At 43.3% G+C, this 23,035-nt stretch overlaps 1 protein-coding gene across 1 annotated transcript in view; it reads left to right on the top strand.

Moving 5' to 3' along the window:
* Positions 1–21,177, top strand: part of vta1 (vesicle (multivesicular body) trafficking 1) — a 36,333-nt gene extending 15,156 nt beyond the window's left edge. Inside the window, exons 4-8 of the mRNA XM_079642142.1 lie at positions 821–896; positions 6,728–6,842; positions 17,885–18,124; positions 18,846–18,923; positions 19,976–21,177. Of these exons, the coding sequence (XP_079498268.1) occupies positions 821–896; positions 6,728–6,842; positions 17,885–18,124; positions 18,846–18,923; positions 19,976–20,118 (652 nt within the window). The 3' untranslated portion in view covers positions 20,119–21,177. The remainder of the gene's footprint in view (positions 1–820; positions 897–6,727; positions 6,843–17,884; positions 18,125–18,845; positions 18,924–19,975) is intronic.
* The last annotated feature ends 1,858 nt before the right edge of the window (positions 21,178–23,035 follow it).

Consider the following 23,035-nt stretch of genomic DNA (forward strand, 5'->3'; position numbering starts at 1 on the left):
GCCATTTCCCTTCCTACCCTCACCTCTGGTCATGAAGGATGGGTCATGACCCAAAGAACGAGATCGCGGGTACAAGCGGCCGAGATGGGTTTTCTCCGCAGGGTGGCTGGTGTCTCCCTTAGGGATAAGGTGAGAAGTTCGGTCATCCGGGAGGGACTCGGAGTTGAACCGCTCCTCCTTCGCGTCGAAAGGAGCCAGTTGAGGTGGTTCGGGCACCTAGTTAGGATGCCACCTAGTTAGGATGCCACCTGGGCGCCTCCCTAGGAAGGTGTTCCAGGCACGTCCAGCTGGGAGGAGACCAAGGGGTAGACCTAGAACCAGGTGGAGGGATTATATCTCTTCTCTGGCCTGGGAGCGCCTTGGGACCCCCCAGTCAGAGCTGGTTGATGAGGGGAAAGGAACGTTTGGGGCTCTCGGCTGGAACTGATACCTCTGAGACCCGACCACGGATAAGGTGAGAAGATGGATGGGTAGGAGACATGTGGAGATTATCCGGCTGAACAGAACGTGCATTTATCAAACAGCTTCGTTTTCCACAGACCTTATTTTTTACAATATTCCAAAATCCTCTGGAGAAACCCCGTAGCTTCTTGTCGAGGGAACCAGCCGCTTCCTTCAGGGTCGAGCTACAGAAACACGTCTTCTCTGCACCGCTCTGTTGTCTCTGTGTCTGAAAATGTGCAAATAAACTAACCTTGAACCTTGAACTAAGATTTGTCTCTTTGTTTCTCCCTCTTTCTTTCAACCCTCTCTCCCCCTTTCATCCTTCCTCCTCCTCCTCCTCCTCCTCCTCCTCCTCCTCCTCCTCCTCCTCCATCAGGAACATGATCAAGTCCTTCTACTCGTCCAGTTTGCTGCTGGACGTCCTGTGTGTGTTCGGGGAGTTATCTGAGGAGGTGAGATCTCTGAAGTGAAGATGATCAGATTAAAGGATGTGCTCTAAGTGTTCCTGAGGAGGCAGGAAGTCAGGTCAGACGCTTTTTAGCATTTTATCTTTTTAAAACGAGCCACAAGAGACCAAGAAAGCATTTATCTTGTTTACACATTTCGACTGATAACATTATGAATATGACCTTAAAAGTAAAACAGAAAAAGAGAGAATAACATCTTCCTCACCAATTAAAGATGCAGTCACTTAATTACATTGAAATAAAAGAGACATGTGTCTTTGAAACGCTCGGCGTACGCAGCACAACAAACAGTTCACTGGAAACAGAAGAAGAGTTCATTTTACAGGGACTCAGTGGCAGTGGGGGCGGGACATCTGTAAGCGCTCGACCAATCAGAGCAGAATGGGCTCTTTTTGAAATCAGGGTGTCCGCGGGGTCTTAAAAAGTATTAAAAGTTGATAAACCAATTTAGCGAAAATTAAGGCTATTAAAAAGTATTAAAAAGTATTAAACTGCATTTTCCAAGGTATTAAGAAGTCCCACAGCAACGACAACATGAAACACCCTTTAATTTACTGAAACGACATGTCGGGAAACCCCTCAAGGCGGCCCCATGCAGAGCGAGCCGTAAAATGCTGCTTCTTATTTTAAGTTTCGTTGCCTTGCTCCGCTCTGTGAGGGGGGGGGGGGTCCCAAGGTGGGTAGACCGGCATACGCAACGCTCTGGGGGTCCAACGGCTCCGTGTGTAAGCCCTATGATCATTTTCTGATAACGATGAAAGAGCCCGCCTCCCTCTCCCCACGTCTCCTGCTGCTGCTGGGCTGTCAGAAGAGGGGGAGGAAAAGAGAGGCAGTCACCGTTTATTAAATATTATTATATTATTATACAGAGAACAGAGTCGTTATCAATTTGTTTTAAAGCTCAATAAATAACAAAGAAGACCTCTGATCGGCTCTTTTCTAATTTTGTACGGAAGATTTAAACTTTAACGGACATGTTGACCGGCGGAACATTTTTTTTACGGAAACTGCCGCACGGTCCCCTCGTTCCTTCGAAGAGGCGGAGAGGTGGGTGTTTTTCATCTGCTGGTGGACTACCTGAGAGATACAGCAGGAGAACACGCCGTCCACCGCGGAGAATAAACAGAAGGGCAACCATGGTAACCATGCTCCGGGTTCTTCTTCGCTGCTTTTGGTGTATTTCGGGCGGCAGCAGCGCCACTTACAGGCCTGACATATGTACTACAGCGTTTCCAGCATTTCCAGCGATCTAGTGTGAACGGACACGTTAATGAATCGAATGCGTGTGAACGGAAGACTTTTTTGCGTTTGCGTATGCGTTTTACCGTATGCGCCCTCGTGGGGCCGGGGTCTAAGCCTCAAAGTTGCGATGAGGTCTTAAAAGGTATTAAATTTGACCTCAGGATTTCTGCATATACCCTGTAAATCAATAATAATAAAAAATGTAACCTCAGAATTTGACATTTTCTCAGATTTCTGACTTTATTTCTCATAATTTTACTTTTTTCCTAATTTTACTTTCACACTTCTGAGGAATTTCTCTTTTTTGACCAGATTTCTTATCAATGCCAAGGTGGCACAAAAAAATAACACAATTGTAAAATATAAATAACATACAAAATACTGTCAGCCAGTATGAGACAATATTATTTAAAGCAACTTATTAGGAAATAAAATTCAGTTTGTTATCGAGTTAACCAAATCATGTATTTTCAGGCAACCATTCATGTGAAATGTGTCTCTTCCTAGGCTGTGACACTAACCACAAACACACACACACACACACACAGACACACACACACACACACACAGACACACACACACACACACACACACACACACACACAGACACACACACACACACCTGTCCGTCTCCATGGTAGTGTGTGACACTCAGCAGCTCTTTCTCTACGCTGTGTCGAAGTCACCCAGGAGCCATTAAAGCATCAACAGGACACTTGCACCAATACAACTAGGTGTAACACACACACACACACACACACACACACACACACACACACACACACACACACACACACACACACACACACACACACACACACACACACACACACACACACACACACACACACACACACACACACACACACACACACACAATGGTTCCTCAGAGCTTCTGAGTGCAGACAGACAGTGAGCAGTGGTTGAGTTTCAGGCAGTAAAAAGATCTTTTCAGCAGCCATCAGGTGAGATGGCCCTGAGGGAGAAGTATCCTACCTGCAGAGTTTCTTGGTTTAGGACATACAATACGTTATAAAACACTGGGAAGTCATGTGACCGTGCTGTAGTTCCTTTATAGCCCAACATTAGCCTCCTTTAGCTTAGCGATGGTGACGTGAAGTCATGTGACCGTGCTGTAGTTCCTTTATAGCCCAACATTAGCCTCCGTTAGCTTAGCGGTGGTGACGTGAAGTCATGTGACCGTGCTGTAGTTCCTTTATAGCCCAACATTAGCCTCCTTTAGCTTAGCGGTGGTGACGTGAAGTCATGTGACCGTGCTGTAGTTCCTTTATAGCCCAACGTTAGCCTCCTTTAGCTTAGCGGTGGTGACGTGAAGTCATGTGACCGTGCTGTAGTTCCTTTATAGCCCAACATTAGCCTCCTTTAGCTTAGCGGTGGTGACGTGAAGTCATGTGACCGTGCTGTAGTTCCTTTTATAGCCCAACATTAGCCTCCTTTAGCTTAGCGGTGGTGACGTGAAGTCATGTGACCGTGCTGTAGTTCCTTAGTTCCTTTATAGCCCAACGTTAGCCTCCTTTAGCTTAGCGGTGGTGACGTGAAGTCATGTGACCGTGCTGTAGTTCCTTTATAGCCCAACATTAGCCTCCTTTAGCTTAGCGGTGGTGACGTGAAGTCATGTGACCGTGTTGTAGTTCCTTTATAGCCCAACATTAGCCTCCTTTAGCTTAGCGGTGGTGACGTGAAGTCATGTGACCGTGCTGTAGTTCCTTTATAGCCCAACATTAGCCTCCTTTAGCTTAGCGGTGGTGACGTGAAGTCATGTGACCGTGCTGTAGTTCCTTTATAGCCCAACATTAGCCTCCTTTAGCTTAGCGGTGGTGAAGTCATGTGACCGTGCTGTAGTTCCTTTATAGCCCAACATTAAAACCTTCCCACAAATGTAAAATCTCATATCAATGTCTGGTCCGAATATTATGAGCTATGGCAGAAATTATCTTATCAGCCTTTATTTCTTCAGGTAGCTTTCTAAATTAACCCCTCACCCTGTTTGGAAACCGATTGTTCCCTGTTCCTGTTTGTCAAACCTCCACAGCGAGTCACCTTTCTCCTGAAACGTTGAATCCAATGTTTTGTTATGAAACCACAGCAGTGTTATTTCAGTGATTAGAAATGAGTCGCCTTCAGCCCTTCTCTTTCCCTCAGAGCGCCATTGTGTTTCTGAGCACTTATCTTCCAGAAACAGGACTTTCTCCATTCAGTCTTATCAGCTTCATTAGGGGAGTAAATCTTCCGCCTCCTCAACGCTTTTCACCTTTCAAACATTCTTCCTCTCAAGCTCACTTTCCCCTGTCAACCAGAGAATGTCCCTCTTCTAATGCTGCATTAACACCTAATGATGTGAAGCAGCGCAACCCAGACACTCTCATTCATTTCAATGGAAGTCGAGAGTAAATGCTGCAGCAAAGGTTGGACCCAGGGATCCACCGAATGCAAATCTTTCAGCCAATGTTGATGTTACATACAAAATGGTGCTGATACCGATAGGAGGAATAACAATTTAGCCAATGTTGTTACTGGGTTTAGTCAGGAAATCTGCCCGATACGGATATTTAGAATAACAATTTGGCCAATGCTGATACCAGACATTGAGCTGATACTGAGTTTAGAATATAAATGTGTCCTATTATGTTCAGAAAACCTATTTTGTCGATGCTGATTTCGATGATACGAATATCAATTTGGCCGATACCGAGGTTTAGAAAGTTATTTTGCCAATAACGATGCTCAGAATAACATTTTGGCCAATGCCGGTACAGATGTTGGGTATATTGATATTGGGATGTTAATCGTTAACATGCTGGTGCCGCCACATGACCATCTTATTCATGGGAAGAGGTCACTGACCAACGTTCAGTCCTCGCGTCTGACTTTAACCCCTGACTATAAAAATACTCTGGTGAAAGTAGAAGTACTGACTAAACACCTTTCCTCAAGTCAAAGTAAAGAGGCTTTGAAATGTACTTCAGTAAAAAGTACCCATAACTAGCAGCTGTTTTAAAGAGTACCTGACCTCCCTTTATATTAATAGAACAATAATGTCATTGTTAGCTAATGAATGTTTCCATGGTGACCAACGGCAACATGACAACGTTTCCATTGGTCCCTCTTCTTTAGAGAAGACCAGGAAATGATGGATACACGGATCGTGTTCAAATCAATAGGCACGCAATGACTCTAAATAATAATGATCACGCCACCAAACACACATTCAGACTAAAGGAACCAGCCTGTTTGGAAAATGAGAGAAGTAGAAAGTACAGGTATTTGAGTTCAACATGTAAGAAGTAGAAAGTACAGGTATTTGAGTTCAACATGTAAGAAGTAGAAAGTACAGGTATTTGAGTTCAACATGTAAGAAGTAGAAAGTACAGGTATTTGAGTTCAACATGTGAGAAGTAGAAAGTACAGGTATTTGAGTTCAACATGTAAGAAGTAGAAAGTACAGGTATTTGAGTTCAACATGTAAGAAGTAGAAAGTACAGGTATTTGGGTTCAACATGTGAGAAGTAGAAAGTACAGGTATTTGAGTTCAACATGTAAGAAGTAGAAAGTTCAGGTATTTGAGTTCAACATGTAAGAAGTAGAAAGTACAGGTATTTGAGTTCAACATGTAAAAAGTAGAAAGTACAGGTATTTGAGTTCAACATGTAAGAAGTAGAAAGTACAGGTATTTGTGTTCAACATGTAAGAAGTAGAAAGTACAGGTATTTGAGTTCAACATGTAAAAAGTAGAAAGTACAGGTATCTGAGTTCAACATGTAAGAAGTAGAAAGTACAGGTATTTGAGTTCAACATGTAAGAAGTAGAAAGTACAGGTATCTGAGTTCAACATGTAAGAAGTAGAAAGTACAGGTATTTGAGTTCAACATGTGAGAAGTAGAAAGTACAGGTACTTGAGTTCAACATGTAAGAAGTAGAAAGTACAGGTATTTGAGTTCAACATGTAAGAAGTAGAAAGTACAGGTATTTGAGTTCAACATGTAAGAAGTAGAAAGTACAGGTATTTGAGTTCAACATGTAAGAAGTAGAAAGTACAGGTATTTGAGTTCAACATGTAAGAAGTAGAAAGTACAGGTATTTGTGTTCAACATGTAAGAAGTAGAAAGTACAGGTATTTGAGTTCAACATGTAAGAAGTAGAAAGTACAGGTATTTGAGTTCAACATGTAAGAAGTAGAAAGTACAGGTATTTGAGTTCAACATGTAAGAAGTAGAAAGTACAGGTATTTGAGTTCAACATGTAAGAAGTAGAAAGTACAGGTATTTGAGTTCAACATGTAAGAAGTAGAAAGTACAGGTATTTGTGTTCAACATGTAAGAAGTAGAAAGTACAGGTATTTGAGTTCAACATGTAAGAAGTAGAAAGTACAGGTATTTGAGTTCAACATGTGAGAAGTCAAAGTAAAAAGTCGCCAGAAAATAAGTAGTGGAGTAAAGTACTTATATCAGAGAAATGTACTTAAGGATTGTAACAAAGTATTTGTACTCCAATACTCCCCACCTCTGGATATGAAAATAAAACCTTTGAATCTTGAATCTGCTTTTCTCCTCCAGAACGTCCAGCACAGGAAGTACGCCCGCTGGAAGGCCACCTGCATCCACAACTGTCTGAAGAACGGAGAGACGCCTCAATCCGGACCCATCGGCATGGAGGAGGACGGGGAAGCAGGTGGGACACACACACACACACACACACACACACACACACACACACACACACACACACACACACACACACACACACACACACACACACACACACACACACACACACACACACACACACACACACACACACACACACACACACACACACTCTCCTGGGTTTGCTCTTTAAAAGATCACTGGGCCAAGCGTGACTTTGTTCCCAAATCATTTTGGACATTTTTACTCTTTTAAATCTTCTGCAATGCTTGACAACAGGACTGCTGTGACATTTCTTACCAATTTGTTATATATAAAGTACTTATCCATCCATCCATCCATCCATCCATCTATCCATCCATCCATCCATCAGTCCGTCCATCCATCCGTCCGTCCATTCATCTCTCTATCTATCTATCCATCCATCCATATATCCATCCATCCATCCATCCATCTATCTCTCTATCTATCTATCCATCCATCCATCCATCCATCATCCGTCCATCCATCCGTCCGTCCATCCATCTCTCTATCTATCTATCCATCCATCCATATATCCATCCATCCATCCATCCATCCATCCATCTATCTCTCTATCTATCCATCCATTCATCTGTCCATCCATCCATATATCCATCCATCCATCCATCTATCCATCCATTCATCTATCCATCCATCCATATATCCATCCATCCATCTATCCATCCATCCATCCATCCATCCTCGTGATGTCATCATAGTACTTCCTGTCTCTTATTTTCAAAGTAAAACACACTTCATCAAGGGCCGATAAAACAGAAATTCAGCAAATATATACTGTAAATCTTTTTTTAAATGTTGAGAAAATGTTCCACCAGTTAGAGTTTAATTTATCTAAATATTATGGCTTCAACATTTGGTCAAAATAACTGATTGTCTTTATTTCTGACTGGTTTTGCAGTTGACCAGTTGGCAAGTCACCATATGTTTTAGGGTGTCTGTTCCAAACCAATATGTGTCGTTAACTTTTCCATCAGAGCTGCAGGATGTCTCTGCAGCTCAACAATACTTCATTCAGTGTGTGTGTGTGTGTGTGTGTGTGTGTGTGTGTGTGTGTGTGTGTGTGTGTGTGTGTGTGTGTGTGTGTGTGTGTGTGTGTGTGTGTGTGTGTGTGTGTGTGTGTGTGTGTGTGTGTGTGTGTGTGTGTGTGTGTGTGTGTGTGTGTGTGTGTGTGTGTGTGTGTGTGTGTGTGTGTGTGTGTGTGTGTGTGTGTGTGTGTGTGTGTGTGTGTGTGTGTGTGTGTGTTCTGTATTGTGTTCCTTATCAGCTGGTTGCAGGAGAGCAGTAGAACCCGCAGACTGGGAGATTAGGAGTTGCTGAGAGCAGATTAGAAGTATAGAAGTAAAGTGTTCTTCCGTTGGAAAGCAAGTTAGTGCTTGTGTGTGACAGAGATTCAAATCAGTTCAAGTCCAAGTTTGGACCAGAACATTTGGGCCCAATTCCAAACCACTCACTCCGTCTGGACACTCGCAGATCAACGAGGCTCCTTCTCTCAGGTGGAGTGTGTAGAAACTCCCCTCTCTTCTACTAAAACAGGAAGTGCCGTTACTTTTCATAACAACGGTTTAAAATCAGCACCTCTTGGATTAAAAATAACAAAAGTAAAAATGTTAAGGCATTTATTTTTTGTAAACCTTTTTGTTTTGAAATTTGATGTTTATAAGCTGTTTAGTTGTTCCAACACTTTTACCATTTTCTAGACTAAACATGAGTAAATGATCCTAAGTTTAAAAACAATAAGAGGTAACATGAAGTTGTTTACATCTGTATGTCAATATGAAATGTCTCTTGTTGACTTTTTGTCGACTTATTGGTAGGGTGTAGGGGGCGGTTTGGAATTGGGCCTTAGTGTTTACTTCCTGTCTGTCTTCTCCTTGAATTGACCGGACTTCTTTCTGCCGATTGATATGACTGCCTTCCTTGATCAAAAATTAGCAAACGCCTGGACTGTAATGTCCAAATGGACCAATCAGAATTCAACAAAGCCATGTACTGAATGTCTCCTAACTGAGAGCCCTCCTTTAAGGAAAGTGTACAACGTGTGTGTGTTTCTGAAAGGCTTCCTATCGAAGGCTGTATCAAACTCTCTGACATTGGAAAGCCTCTCACGCCACGTTTCCTCAATAACTCGTGACCTTTAGGAGAAAGGAAAGCTCGGGGAACCTCCCTAGATCAGAGATTTGCTGGATATATAGGAGGACTAGATGTGCTCCTGCAGCCTTTAAAGTTCAGTGCTGGTGAGAGGCGTGCTCAGGGAAACTAACCTTTTAGTCTTTGCAGGGGCACAGGCGCTGTTTCTCCTGAAGTTCACTGTTTAAACAGGCGCCTTGCAGCCGATAGGACCCCCCGTGATGTTTCTCTGCTCAAGTGTCCAATTTACAGACGGTTCATTCCTCCGTGCTAGTTGGCAGCGTGTTGCGACCTCTTTGCACTCTTTATGTTCTGTGTAAGAATGACAAAGCCCTGATACACACCTGATATACACCTGAACATCAGCGGGAGAGGACTCTTTAAAGTAGAAACACTACATACTGATATACTCCTGAACATCAGCAGGAGAGGACTCTTTAAAGTAGAGACAATACATACTGATACACACCTGAACATCAGAGCAGAGGACTCTTTAAAGTAGAGACACTACATACTGATATACACCTGAACATCAGCAGGAGAGGACTCTTTAAAGTAGAGACACTACATACTGATACACACCTGAACATCAGCAGGAGAGGACTCTTTAAAGTAGAGACACTACATACTGATATACACCTGAACATCAGCAGGAGAGGACTCTTTAAAGTAGAGACACTACATACTGATATACACCTGAACATCAGCAGGAGAGGACTCTTTAAAGTAGAAACACTACATACTGATAAACACCTGAACATCAGCAGGAGAGGACTCTTTAAAGTAGAGACACTTCATACTGATATACACCTGAACATCAGCAGGAGAGGACTCTTTAAAGTAGAGACACTACATACTGATATACACCTGAACATCAGCAGGAGAGGACTCTTTAAAGTAGAGACACTTCATACTGATATACACCTGAACATCAGCAGGAGAGGACTCTTTAAAGTAGAAACACTTCATACTGATATACACCTGAACATCAGCAGGAGAGGACTCTTTAAAGTAGAGACACTTCATACTGATATACACCTGAACATCAGCAGGAGAGGACTCTTTAAAGTAGAGACACTACATACTGATATACTCCTGAACACCAGCAGGAGAGGACTCTTTAAAGTAGAGACACTACATACTGATATACACCTGAACACCAGCAGGAGAGGACTCTTTAAAGTAGAGACACTACATACTGATATACACCTGAACATCAGCAGGAGAGGACTCTTTAAAGTAGAGACACTACATACTGATATACACCTGAACACCAGCAGGAGAGGACTCTTTAAAGTAGAGACACTACATACTGATATACACCTGAACATCAGCAGGAGAGGACTCTTTAAAGTAGAGACACTACATACTGATATACACCTGAACACCAGCAGGAGAGGACTCTTTAAAGTAGAGACACTACATACTGATATACACCTGAACATCAGCAGGAGAGGACTCTTTAAAGTAGAGACACTACATACTGATATACACCTGAACATCAGCAGGAAAGGACTCTTTAAAGTAGAGACACTACATACTGATATACACCTGAACACCAGCAGGAGAGGACTCTTTAAAGTAGAGACACTACATACTGATATACACCTGAACACCAGCAGGAGAGGACTCTTTAAAGTAGAGACACTACATACTGATATACACCTGAACACCAGTATGATCCTCTATGTATTCCTCATGACATGTTCTCCAGTCCCTCAGGAGGAGATGTGTGTAGAGAATTTAAGTTGAGACACATCTCCTCTCTGTTTGGTGATTTGTGTGAATGTTCAGATCGTTTCTCGTGACTTCAGCTCACGGCAGAACGTACCCCGAGCCCCCGGAGACTCTTCAGCATCTGGACTCGTTTTCAGATTTCTCTTGGAGTGCTGCACATTGCGTCACGTGTCCCCGGATAGGATAAAAACAGGAATGCGTGTTTGACATGAACACCTCTGCGCTCGAACTCTGAACGTGTTCCTCATGTCATGTTGATGAATTCCTCTCTAAAATAAAACCCATCTGCTGCTCCACGCCCACCGTTTGACCCAAAACATGGTGACATCACCCCGAGGAACCCTCACACACACACACACACACACACACACACACACACACACACACACACACACACACACACACACACACACACACACACACACACACACACACACACACACACACACACACACACACACACACACACACACGCACACACACATGACCTGCGTGCACGTGTGTGTCCATCAACACTCACTGTTTTATTTTGTTTCTCTCATGTCTCTCACACCACTGTTTGCTTACATACACTCATATCCATAACTCCCAGGGTGCATCTGTGTCACTGATGACATCATGATAAGCTGATATCATCCTCCGTGTGTGTGTGTGTGTGTGTGTGTGTGTGTGTGTGTGTGTGTGTGTGTGTGTGTGTGTGTGTGTGTGTGTGTGTGTGTGTGTGTGTGTGTGTGTGTGTGTGTGTGTGTGTGTGTGTGTGTGTGTGTGTGTGTGTGTGTGTGTGTGTGTGTGTGTGTGTGTGTGTGTGTGTGTGTGTGTGTGTGTGTGTGTGTGTGTGTGTGTGTGTGTGTGTGTGTGTGTGTGTGTGTGTGTGTGTGTATATGAACAGGGACAGTGCACATTGATCTGTAATCCTGTAAATGTGCCAGTTAGCAAAGAGGCTATTTTTCATCTGAAGTCCCTGGACAGATTGTGGAAGTCACCCTAAAGACACATTTCATTTTCAACAAGTAAATACAATCAAATAAAAACATGTAGTTCTGGAAATGTTACGAGAGGAGAGGGAACACCGCAGAGAGGAGGAGAGGGCCTCTTTCATAATCAGACTTCCCTCTGATTCTACTTGTCAGAAACGTCCATCTTCACATCTGAAATGCTGCACAGACCTCTGAGACACTGCAGTGATATGAACCAGTGTGAGGAGACAAGTACCACACACACACACACACACACACACACACACACACACACACACACACACACACACACACACACACACACACACAGCAGCGGTACTTACAGAAAGAGCATTGTCTGACTTTCCATTGGCGGGGAGGGTGGAGCGAGAGGAAAGGAATGGATGGAGATTTTGGGGGAGGGGGACGGAGAGAGAAAACTGCTTCCAATGCTGAGTAGTAAAAATATAAAGAATGTGACCCAGTTGTCTGAGGGAAACAAAGTGAAAGAGTTTTGCCAACATTTCAGAGCGACCCGTGGAGACACATGAAGAATGTGAGAGTGCAGAAAGAGAGAGAACAAGAGACTCAGATCTAGTCACTGTGATGTCAGAAACAGTCAAAGTCGAGGGTGATCTTACTTTTTTGCTCAGACTTTTTTAAATATTGGTTGAGAAGTGCAAAAAGGAATTCTAAAGCCTGACATGACTCAGCATTTCATCACTTCCTGTGTCTGGAGGTCAATGGTTTCTGAATGTGTTTTTGGTTGTTAGCCTGAAATCAGGTTTGTAGTTTAACACAAGCTGACATAAAATATATGAGTAAATACCTCACTGGTGGATTCAAAAACAGAGGTTGCTAACAAGTGTTTAAATTGGACGACTAAATGTCATCACGCCCAACATTAGCCTCCTTTAGCTTAGTGGTGGTGAGGTGAAGTCATGTGACCGTGCTGTAGTTCCTTCATAGCCCAACATTAGCCTCCTTTAGCTTAGAGGTGGTGACGTGAAGTCATGTGACCGTGCTGTAGTTCCTTCATAGCCCAACATTAGCCTCCTTTAGCTTAGAGGTGGTGACGTGAAGTCATGTGACCGTGCTGTAGTTCCTTTATAGCCCAACATTAGCCACCTTTAGCTTAGCGGTGGTGATGTGAAGTCATGTTACCGTGCTGTAGTTCCTTTATAGCCCAACATTAGCCTCCTTTAGCTTAGCGGTGGTGACGTGAAGTCATGTTACCGTGCTGTAGTTCCTTTATAGCCCAACATTAGCCACCTTTAGCTTAGCGGTGGTGACGTGAAGTCATGTGACCGTGCTGTAGTTCCTTTATAGCCCAACATTAGCCTCCTTTAGCTTAGTGGTGGTGAAGTGAAGTCATGTGACCGTGTTGTAGTTCCTTTATAGCCCAACATTAGCCTCCTTTAGCTTAGCGGTGGTGACGTGAAGTCATGTGACCGTTCTGTAGTTCCTTTATAGCCCAACATTAGCCACCTTTAGCTTAGCGTTGGTGACGTGAAGTCATGTGACCGTGCTGTAGTTCCTTTATAGCCCAACATTAGCCTCCTTTAGCTTAGCGGTGGTGACGTGAAGTCATGTGACCGTGCTGTAGTTCCTTTATAGCCCAACATTAGCCTCCTTTAGCTTAGCGGTGGTGACGTGAAGTCATGTGACCGTGCTGTAGTTCCTTTATAGCCCAACATTAGCCTCCTTTAGCTTAGCGGTGGAGACGTGAAGTCATGTGACCGTGCTGTAGTTCCTTTATAGCCCAACATTAGCCACCTTTAGCTTAGCGGTGGTGACGTGAGGTCATGTGACCGTGCTGTAGTTCCTTTATAGCCCAACATTAGCCACCTTTAGCTTAGCGGTGGTGACGTGAAGTCATGTGACCGTGCTGTAGTTCCTTTATAGCCCAACATTAGCCTCCTTTAGCTTAGCGGTGGTGACCTGAAGTCATGTGACCGTGCTGTAGTTCCTTTATAGCCCAACATTAGCCACCTTTAGCTTAGCGGTGGTGATAGTAATAGTTGTAATAATAGTTACAGCAAAGGGACAGTGCAGTTATAGAGGCAAACACACCATAAAATCAAATCAAAAAGTTACACATCCACGGTATAAAACTGTAGCATATCACAACAAAACAAAAGCTAAACGCGGGTCATGGAAAACGTGCAATCTTTACTACATCTGTAATGTTTTCCAGCTAACCCTCCCTGCACATGGCAGCTGTCTCTGGACCCTCTGAAAGAACACGACTCTTCAGAGCTCAGAAACCATTATCCAGAATGCCCTTTGGCCAGATGCTCGGCCCCTAATTGTCCCGTTCAGCAGTTGCTGTGAATCATCTGCTGTAAACAAGGCTGCTCCTTCAGGGCAGGAAGCGGCTCCAAACGGCCCACAGCACATTCATGCTGGGGCTTTGACCAACAAACACAAGGACCTATGGTAAAGCTTTTTATAAGGATTCATCCTCAATGTCTTCAGAATGTACGGGACACATTTGAAGTCGATCAGATGGAAACTGTTTGAGGTGTTCGGTCAAACACACAACCCTGAAATGGTCAAAAAGCAACACAGAATAAAGAAATGTCCGACTTCCTGTTTGGTTCACGAACTCGGTCCGATTGACTTTTTTTGTCGTCCTCACGTTTTAAATGTACCCACCAAATATCATACATGCAGGACATTTGGAAATACAGGGGCTGCATTTTAAATAGTTCAATTTGGAAACACCCATTCGCAGACACACTATTTTACTTACATTTTCACTTGGTTTCAATTATTTAATATCCCTCGTACGGGTCTGTGAAAACCAATAGACGCAATAATAATCAAACCAGAACATAATAACGGTTTCAAATATACACTGGAATCAAATACGTTTCCTTCAATGGGGTAGAAAGAAGCACGAATACCCAAATCAAGTACAATTATGTTCAAATACTTGAATAAATGTACTTTCCGCTGAACGCATCCACACTTTAAACGAATGACTTTGACAGTAATGTAATATAACCTGTCTCTCTGTATTATCTCATAAAGTCTGTTTCTGTTGATGCTCTCTCCAACATGTCAGCAGAATCCTAATGTTTCCAGATGTGGCTCCGGAGAGAGCGTGAGGCTGCACAAACACAGCCCTAACAGTTTAATGGGACGTTAGCGAGGTGTCGGGTCTCCTCTTAAGGCCTGCGAGGAGGCAGGAAGGACAGAGGCCGGTGTTAACATGGTGTCGAAGGCAGCGCTGTCTGCAGGTCCCGCTGTCTGCAGGTCCTGCTGTCTGCAGGTCCTGCTGTCTACAGGTCCTGCAGACTGCAGGTCCTGCTGTCTGCAGGTCCTGCTGTCTGCTGTCTGCAGGTCCCGCTGTCTGCAGGTCCTGCTGTCTGCTGTCTGCAGGTCCCGCTGTCTGCAGGTCCTGCTGTCTGCAGGTCCTGCTGTCTGCAGGTCCTGCTGTCTGCAGGTCCTGCTGTCTGCTGTCTGCAGGTCCTGCTGTCTGCAGGTCCCGCTGTCTGCAGGTCCTGCTGTCTGCAGGTCCTGCTGTCTGCAGGTCCTGCTGTCTGCAGGTCCTGCTGTCTGCTGTCTGCAGGTCCTGCTGTCTGCAGGTCCTGCTGTCTGCTGTCTGCAGGTCCCGCTGTCTGCAGGTCCTGCTGTCTGCTGTCTGCAGGTCCCGCTGTCTGCAGGTCCTGCTGTCTGCAGGTCCTGCTGTCTGCAGGTCCCGCTGTCTGCAGTCTGCAGGTCCTGCTGTCAGCAGGTCCTGCTGTCTGCAGGTCCCGCTGTCTGCAGTCTGCAGGTCCCGCTGTCAGCAGGTCCCGTTGTCTGCAGGAAACGCAGTCTGCAGGTCCCGCAGTCAGCAGGTCCCGCTGTCTGCAGTCTGCAGGTCCCGTTGTCTGCAGGAAACGCAGTCTGCAGGTCCCGCTGTCTGCAGGTCCCGCTGTCTGCAGGTCCCGCAGTCTGCAGGTCCTGCTGTCTGCAGTCTGCAGGTCTTGCTGTCTGCAGGACCTGCAGACTGCAGTCACTTCTTTCTTCACTTCTTTCTTCACCTCTTTCTTTACTTCTTTCTTCTTTCTTCACTTCTTTCTTCACTTCTTTCTTCACTTCTTTCTTCACCTCTTTCTTTACTTCTTTCTTCACTTCTTTCTTTACTTCTTTCTTCACTTCTTTCTTCACTTATTTCTTTACTTCTTTCTTCTTTCTTCACTTCTTTCTTCACTTCTTTCTTCACTTCTTTCTTCCCTTCTTTCTTTACTTCTTTCTTCTTTCTTCACTTCTTTCTCTACTTCTTTCTTCACTTCTTTCTGTACTTCTTTCTTCACTTCTTTCTTCACTTCTTTCTTCACTTCTTTCTTCTTTCTTCACTTCTTTCTTTACTTCTTTCTTCACCTCTTTCTTCACTTCTTTCTTCACTTCTTTCTTCACTTCTTTCTTCACCTCTTTCTTCACTTCTTTCTTCACTTCTTTCTTCACTTCTTTCTTCACTTCTTTCTTCTTTCTTCACTTCTTTCTTCACTTCTTTCTTCACTTCTTTCTTCTTTCTTCACTTCTTTCTTCTTTCTTCACTTCTTTCTTCACTTCTTTCTTCTTTCTTCACTTCTTTCTTCTTTCTTCACTTCTTTCTTCACTTCTTTCTTCTTTCTTCACTTCTTTCTTCACTTCTTTCTTCACCTCTTTCTTCACTTCTTTCTTCACTTCTTTCTTCACTTCTTTCTTCTTTCTTCACTTCTTTCTTCACTTCTTTCTTCTTTATTCACTTCTTTCTTCTTTCTTCACTTCTTTCTTCACTTCTTTCTTTACTTCTTTCTTCACTTCTTTCTTCACTTCTTTCTTCACTTCTTTCTTCTTTCTTTACTTCTTTCTTCACTTCTTTCTTCACTTCTTTCTTCTTTCTTTACTTCTTTCTTCACTTCTTTCTTCTTTCTTCACTTCTTTCTTCACTTCTTTCTTCACTTCTTTCTTCTTTCTTCACTTCTTTCTTCACTTCTTTCTTCAGTTCTTTCTTCACTTCTTTCTTCTTTCTTCACTTCTTTCTTCTTTCTTCACTTCTTTCTTCACTTCTTTCTTCACTTCTTTCTTTACTTCTTTCTTCACTTCTTTCTTCACTTCTTTCTTTACTTCTTTCTTCTTTCTTCACTTCTTTCTTTACTTCTTTCTTTACTTCTTTCTTCACTTCTTTCTTCACTTCTTTCTTCACTTCTTTCTGATGTTTAGTTCTCACTTCTTCCATATGACCCTGCCGCTCAGGGTGGGGAGGTGCTGTCAGCTGGCCTGCAGGCCCACGAGAAGCACTGGGAGAAAGATTTCTATCTTCCAGAACAAAAGTCCTTACGGGAAAAAGCAGTATGTGGAATCAGACCGCAGCTTCAACACGCTGCGAGATGTTTCCCCGGCAGTGAGGCGCTCCATCAGCATTCTGCGGCTCGCTCAGCTTTAAGTTCATTTATATGTCAAAGCTCTGCACTTTGCCAAAGTCATGATTCAGAGCTGTTGCTCCTAAAATGCAGCAGTATAATAATCACGCTGATCCGATAGGCTGAGACATTTTTCCTGTAAACCACGTTCTCTCTGCAGACCTGTGACTGGGATCCACGCTCTGTCTGCCCGACAGCTCCATCTCACTCTCAGGAATTCTGATCGTTTTACTTCGTTTTGTATTCTCCGATTTCTTTGTGATAAAACCAGGCGAGGCCGAAAGCTTTAAACTCCATCAGCAGAAACATTTCATTTCTACGCCCGGTTTCTTTTCACACCTTTTTGAGAAGTCAATGCTTTCGGACAAACTCCATTCCTGTTCCCTCACAGATTCACAGCCGCTTCAATCTCCTCTTCACTTTCATTACTTTGCATTTTAAAGAACAAACTCTACCAGCTGCGTTCATCAGAATCAGAATTCCTTTTATTGGAGGGAATGCACTTTGTATTTAAATTAAGCATTATTACTATTTACAGAAGGTCACATTCAGGTAGATAAGTAGCAGCAGTATTCATCAAATAAAATAAGTGTAACACGTAGAAAGTGTGGTAGAAGGTAGGTTAGCGGAGTTACTGACATGTCTGTCTGTAGCGGGTAGATTACAGTTTTTAAAGAATGTTTTGCTCGGGTCATTTGAACAGATTCTTCTTACAGTAATGGATGGACTGGTCGCAGCCAGTATTAATATAATAATAATGATGACATGTGTATTCATCTCACCATTATCTCCTCTCCTCTCTCTGGTAGATGAGTATGGAGCTGGAGGTTTCTCCGATCACGGGGCTTCCTTCAGGGGGGGCCCATCTTCAGGGTCCTTTGACCAGAACCAGGACCAGAACCAAGGTCCAGCCCCGGGGATCGGCTTCTCTCCGGGGGGTCCAGGATCTGCTCCATCAGGCCCCCCCAACCCGAACTACAACAACATCCATATCCCACCGGGGGCCCACGCTCCAGCCAACACTCCCGCAGAGATGCCCCCCGCCTCAGGTGAGAGACAGGAAGAAGTCAAAGTCAAATTCTGAAAAGAAAAGTCAACTTTTCGCGATCAAATTCGAAAAGAGAGTGAAATAAAAAATAGTTTATAAAAATAAAGTTCCGAAAAAATATTAAACAAAAAAAAGTCCCATATTAAGAGAAAAAGTGAAATTAGGAAAAAAAAATCAAATTCTTAGAAAATATTAAACTATGAGGAAATAATTCAGTTTTTTTTTTAAAAGTCAAAATATGAGAAAACAGTCAACACCCAGCAGAACTGGACCCCCCCCCCCCCCCCGCCCGCCTCGGGTGAGAGACTGGAAGGAAGTCTGAAAAAATATTACACAAAACAAAAAGTCCCATATTAAGAGAAAAAGTCAAATTTATGAAAACATATTGAACTGTGAGAAAGTCAAAATGTCAAGTCAAATAAAAAGTCAACATTTTTAGAAAAATGTCAAATTCTTTAAAAAAAATCTAATTCTGAGAAAATATTAAACTATGAGAAAATAATTCAGTTTCAATCAAAAAGTCAAAATATGAGAAAAAAGTCAACACCCAGTCAAATTCAAAAATAAAGTGAAATAAAAAAAAGTATGAGGGAAAAAAAGTCATATTTCTTTAAAAAAAAAAAGGCTGCCTGAAATAAAATTGTATATAAAATTAAATGACATAGTTTTTAATATATATATTTATTAAATCTTAACTTAAGGTGTTTTTTCTGTCCCAACAGAAGCCGCTAAACCAGTGCCTATTCCCAGATCAGTTCCCCTCCCTGTGGACCCCAGACTGATGCAGGGTCAGCAAGAGGGTGAGCGTGCACACACACACACACACACACACACACACACACACACACACACACACACACACACACACACACACACACACACACACACACACACACACACACACACACACACACACACACACACACTCCAGACACACACACACACACACACACACACACACACACACACACACACACACACACACACACACACACACCACACACACCACACCAGACACACACACACACACCAGACACACACACACACACCAGACACACACACACACACACACACACACACACACACACACACACACACACACAGGCTTACTATTTTTAAGTCTTTATTTTCCTGTGAAATTCTGAGAAAAAAAATCACATTTTAAGAAAAGTGAAATTATGAGAAAAATTATGAAAAAAAAGTTAAATTATAGGAAAATTATTAAAGTAAGATAAAAAAAGGGGAAATTATGAAAAAAAGTTAAAATTATGGAAAATATTCTAATTCTGAAGAAATATTAAACTATGAGGATTTATTGTAATTTCTTTAAAAAAAAGTCAAGATAGGTAGAGTGGAAGAGTATCGTAAAATAAAGAGGCAAGCACATATTAAATTAAATTATGAGAAATAAAGTCAAATTCTGAGAAGAATTTAAAAAATATAGAACTATGGGAAAAAAGCAATAAAAAATTCACAGTTTAAGAAAGAATTTTGAAAAAGTGAAATTCTTTTTTTTTTTAAAGTTGAAATGTTACAAAAAAGTCAAATTCTTAAAACAATTGAATTCTGTTTTCCCGATCAGGTTTTGTTCAACATCCCATGAACTCAGAGCCAAAGCTTTATTCTGAAATGTAAACAAACTCTAAACTCAGCGTGAGTTCTCCAAGAGATTCTTCTTTCTGCCGTCTCCCCACGATGAGAGCCTCCTGGGGGGATGGAACCTGAACCAGTGTTTGGTCAGCTTGTTTCTGTCGGCCCCCGCCCTTCAGTCCCCGAGGAGCAGCCTCTGATAGTGGGTGTGGCTCTGCAGACTCTGACCCCCCCCCCTCTCTCTCTCTCTCTCTCTCTCCAGGAGTGCATCTCACCGCTGATGACTTCACCAAGGCCCAGAAGCTGTGTAAATACGCTGGCAGCGCTCTTCAGTACGAGGACGTGAGCACAGCCGTGACTAACCTGCAACAAGCTCTGCGCCTTCTCACCACCGGACACGAGTGAAGCCTTCCTCCTCCTCCTCTTCCTCATCCTCAATCATAACTACAGTTTGAAGAGCAAAGCTTCATTAACATAACATTTTAGCTGATATCAACATGCATGAGAGTGTGTTTCTATAAACCATATCAGCAACAACAAGGTTTAATGTCATTTATTCAAAAAAGAAAATTAAAACAATGAGACATAGCAACAGAAATGTTTCATAAACATCAAACAAATTAAAACGAGCTCGAGTAGAATAAGTTGAAGAATGTGTTTAAAACACGTTGACACTCCTCTGACACTGATCACTTTGATTCACATTAACAAACTTTATTTTGATTGTTCAGCCTTTTTACGGCAGAGTGTCAGGGCCACGTGAACATACATTTGATTTATAACCCAAAAATAATTTTTTATTCCAAAATTACATTTTCAGATTAAAGTTTGAATTCTGAGATAAAAAAAATCTAAATTTGGAGAAACGTCAGAATCTTGAGAAAAGTCAGGATTTTGAATTTCCACAGAATTCCCCCCAAAAAATCCCTTTTGTCCAGATCTCAAAAACCTTTTCTCATGTCGCCCTCACCCTCTTCTGTATTTATTCTGTTGACCTGATTCTGTCAAAGGATCCTTCGCTGATTAGCTGATCCGCTTTAAAACTCACTGTGACTCCGAAAAAACTGACAAGCGATGAAAGAAAAAAGTTAAAAAAGTTTACAAACCGTAAATATTCAGATTTTAAAATGTCTTCTCTGTAAAACGTCTCTCCTCCTATTGGCTAGCCCACAACCTTCTGTACGTGATTGATGGTTTAGGGGCGGGACATCTCTAACCAATCACAACACCAGTCTCTAACCCCATGTTCTCCCAGATAAAGTGCAAATACACAAATGAGACGTGAATGAATCTGCTGCTGGGGACGTCCTCTCGCTGCTTTCTGTTTTGCTCTGAAGTATTTTATTTTGACGTGTTTCCATCCGTCTCTGTGTGTACCATGATCTGTTCTTTGTTCTTCTGGACTTTAAACTCAGATCTGCCAGAACCTCCGTTGATTTATTTGAATAAAATTGTTGATGTTCACGGTGACTTCTCTGTTCTCGGGCTGCACTCACTCAACATGTCTAACACATGGAAGACTTTGTTCTGATGACATCTGTGAGCTTAGATTTAAAGACCTGTTTTCCACCTGTGATTATCAATCATTCAACAGAGAGGATTGTGGGGTTTTTCATACAAACAATTAATTATTATTCTTCTATTCTGATAATAGTTCAGGTTTAGAAAATAAATTAAAGTAATATCATTGAAACCGTTTTATAGAATCAGAATCAGATTTATTAGCAAGTTTGTTAACACATACATGAGAGCAACACATGCGTCACTTCCAAGCGACAGTTATGGCTCCGCCCACTTTTGGGGGAAAACCACGCTGTCCTTTGAACGGCGGTGTGACGTCCCCAGGGATGAGGAAATGCAACACACCACAGTTGGAATTGGTATAATTATAAAGGGTTTATTTTAAATAGCAGGGTAAACAAAGGAGTCTAACTGCATGCAGGGAAAATAAATACTAATACACTAAATAAGGAACAAAACAAAACCTCACTTTAAAAGTGGTACAACTAACAAAAGGATTCTGTACAAAAAACAGCTGAACTAAAGGCAACAGTCACAAAATCCTAAACTACTCTAAACACTAACTAACACACAATATCACACGAGTTCAGCCACAGTTAACAGATCTGTCTCAGGAGCAAGTAGCGAGAGGCGTCTGTCCACATGTCAGAGCCTCCGGAGTGATGATTGTCTCCAGGCTTTGAAGTCATCTCCAGCAGGTGTGCGCCGGCTGTGCGCTGCGAATGGAGTGCGTCGGGCCCGGCGTGCTCCAATCACAATCTTCAGGAGATGGCAGCCAATCACGTCAGGGCAACCGCACAGCTCATTTACATACAGATTAACACAGCTAAGAGGACCAGGAAGGCAGCAGCCTCAACAGGCGGTCAATCAGTGCGAGCCCACCTGAATGCGCGCGCAGGCACAGAGTGTATAAGGCGGCTACGCCTCCTGACTGTCATCCCTTTCTCTTCAGCGAGCGGGACAACACCTTTGAAAGAAGAAGATATAAGTTATCATACCTTCAGGGAGTCGCCACTTCTAAAGCCCCGGGCCTGTCCTTCGTGCCCTGGCTTAATAGCGGGCGCCGATCCCCACCACCTCTGCTTTGAGTGTTTGGGGCCTGACCACGCCGGGGACGGCTCGAAACCTTCGCCGTCCTGCACTGCCTGCCGGGCGCTTCCACGGCTCAGGGTGCCGGGGAGGAGGATGACGAGGACTTCTCGTTGTCGGGAACTTCCGGGTCTGGCTTCCATGGAAGTCCGTCACCCGAGTCTGTGACGGGGAGCTACCGCTCCCCCCACCACTGCCGCCGAAACCGTTGAGCCGCTTCCGGCAGGGGTTCTGGGGCCCGGTCCACCCGGCGCAGCCAGCCTTCGTTTCGCCCCCGTTACCAGATATCTAGCAGTGCGTGGAGGCGTTGTGGCAACAGCCACTGAAGACGAATGCCCCAGTGGCTGGTATGGTGGGGATCCTCAGGGTGCAGGGCCTCACGGACACCGCGTGTCCTGGCATGCCCCCCCCTTGATGAGAGCCTGGCAGGCCATCTGCTCCCACAGGCAGCAGAATGGGCGGAGGGTAAGAAGCCTCTGCCCCCGTTGCCTCGTGACCGAGAGACGCTCGGAGCACAGATGGCGGCAGCAGCGAATAATCTGATCTCTTCTCACCCATGTATTACCAATTAATTAGATTTAAATCAAACCTAAATGAGTGCGAGCTCCTTGAACAATCCTAATGCATTGTGGGAGTCCTGCAGGAACATTCATGTATTCTTTAGACGTAAAACAAACTTTATCTGAACTTTTCTTCCTTTTTAAATCTCCGT

The sequence above is a fragment of the Notothenia rossii genome (assembly GCF_949606895.1).
Source record: "Notothenia rossii genome assembly, chromosome: 8".
NCBI lineage: Eukaryota > Metazoa > Chordata > Actinopteri > Perciformes > Nototheniidae > Notothenia > Notothenia rossii.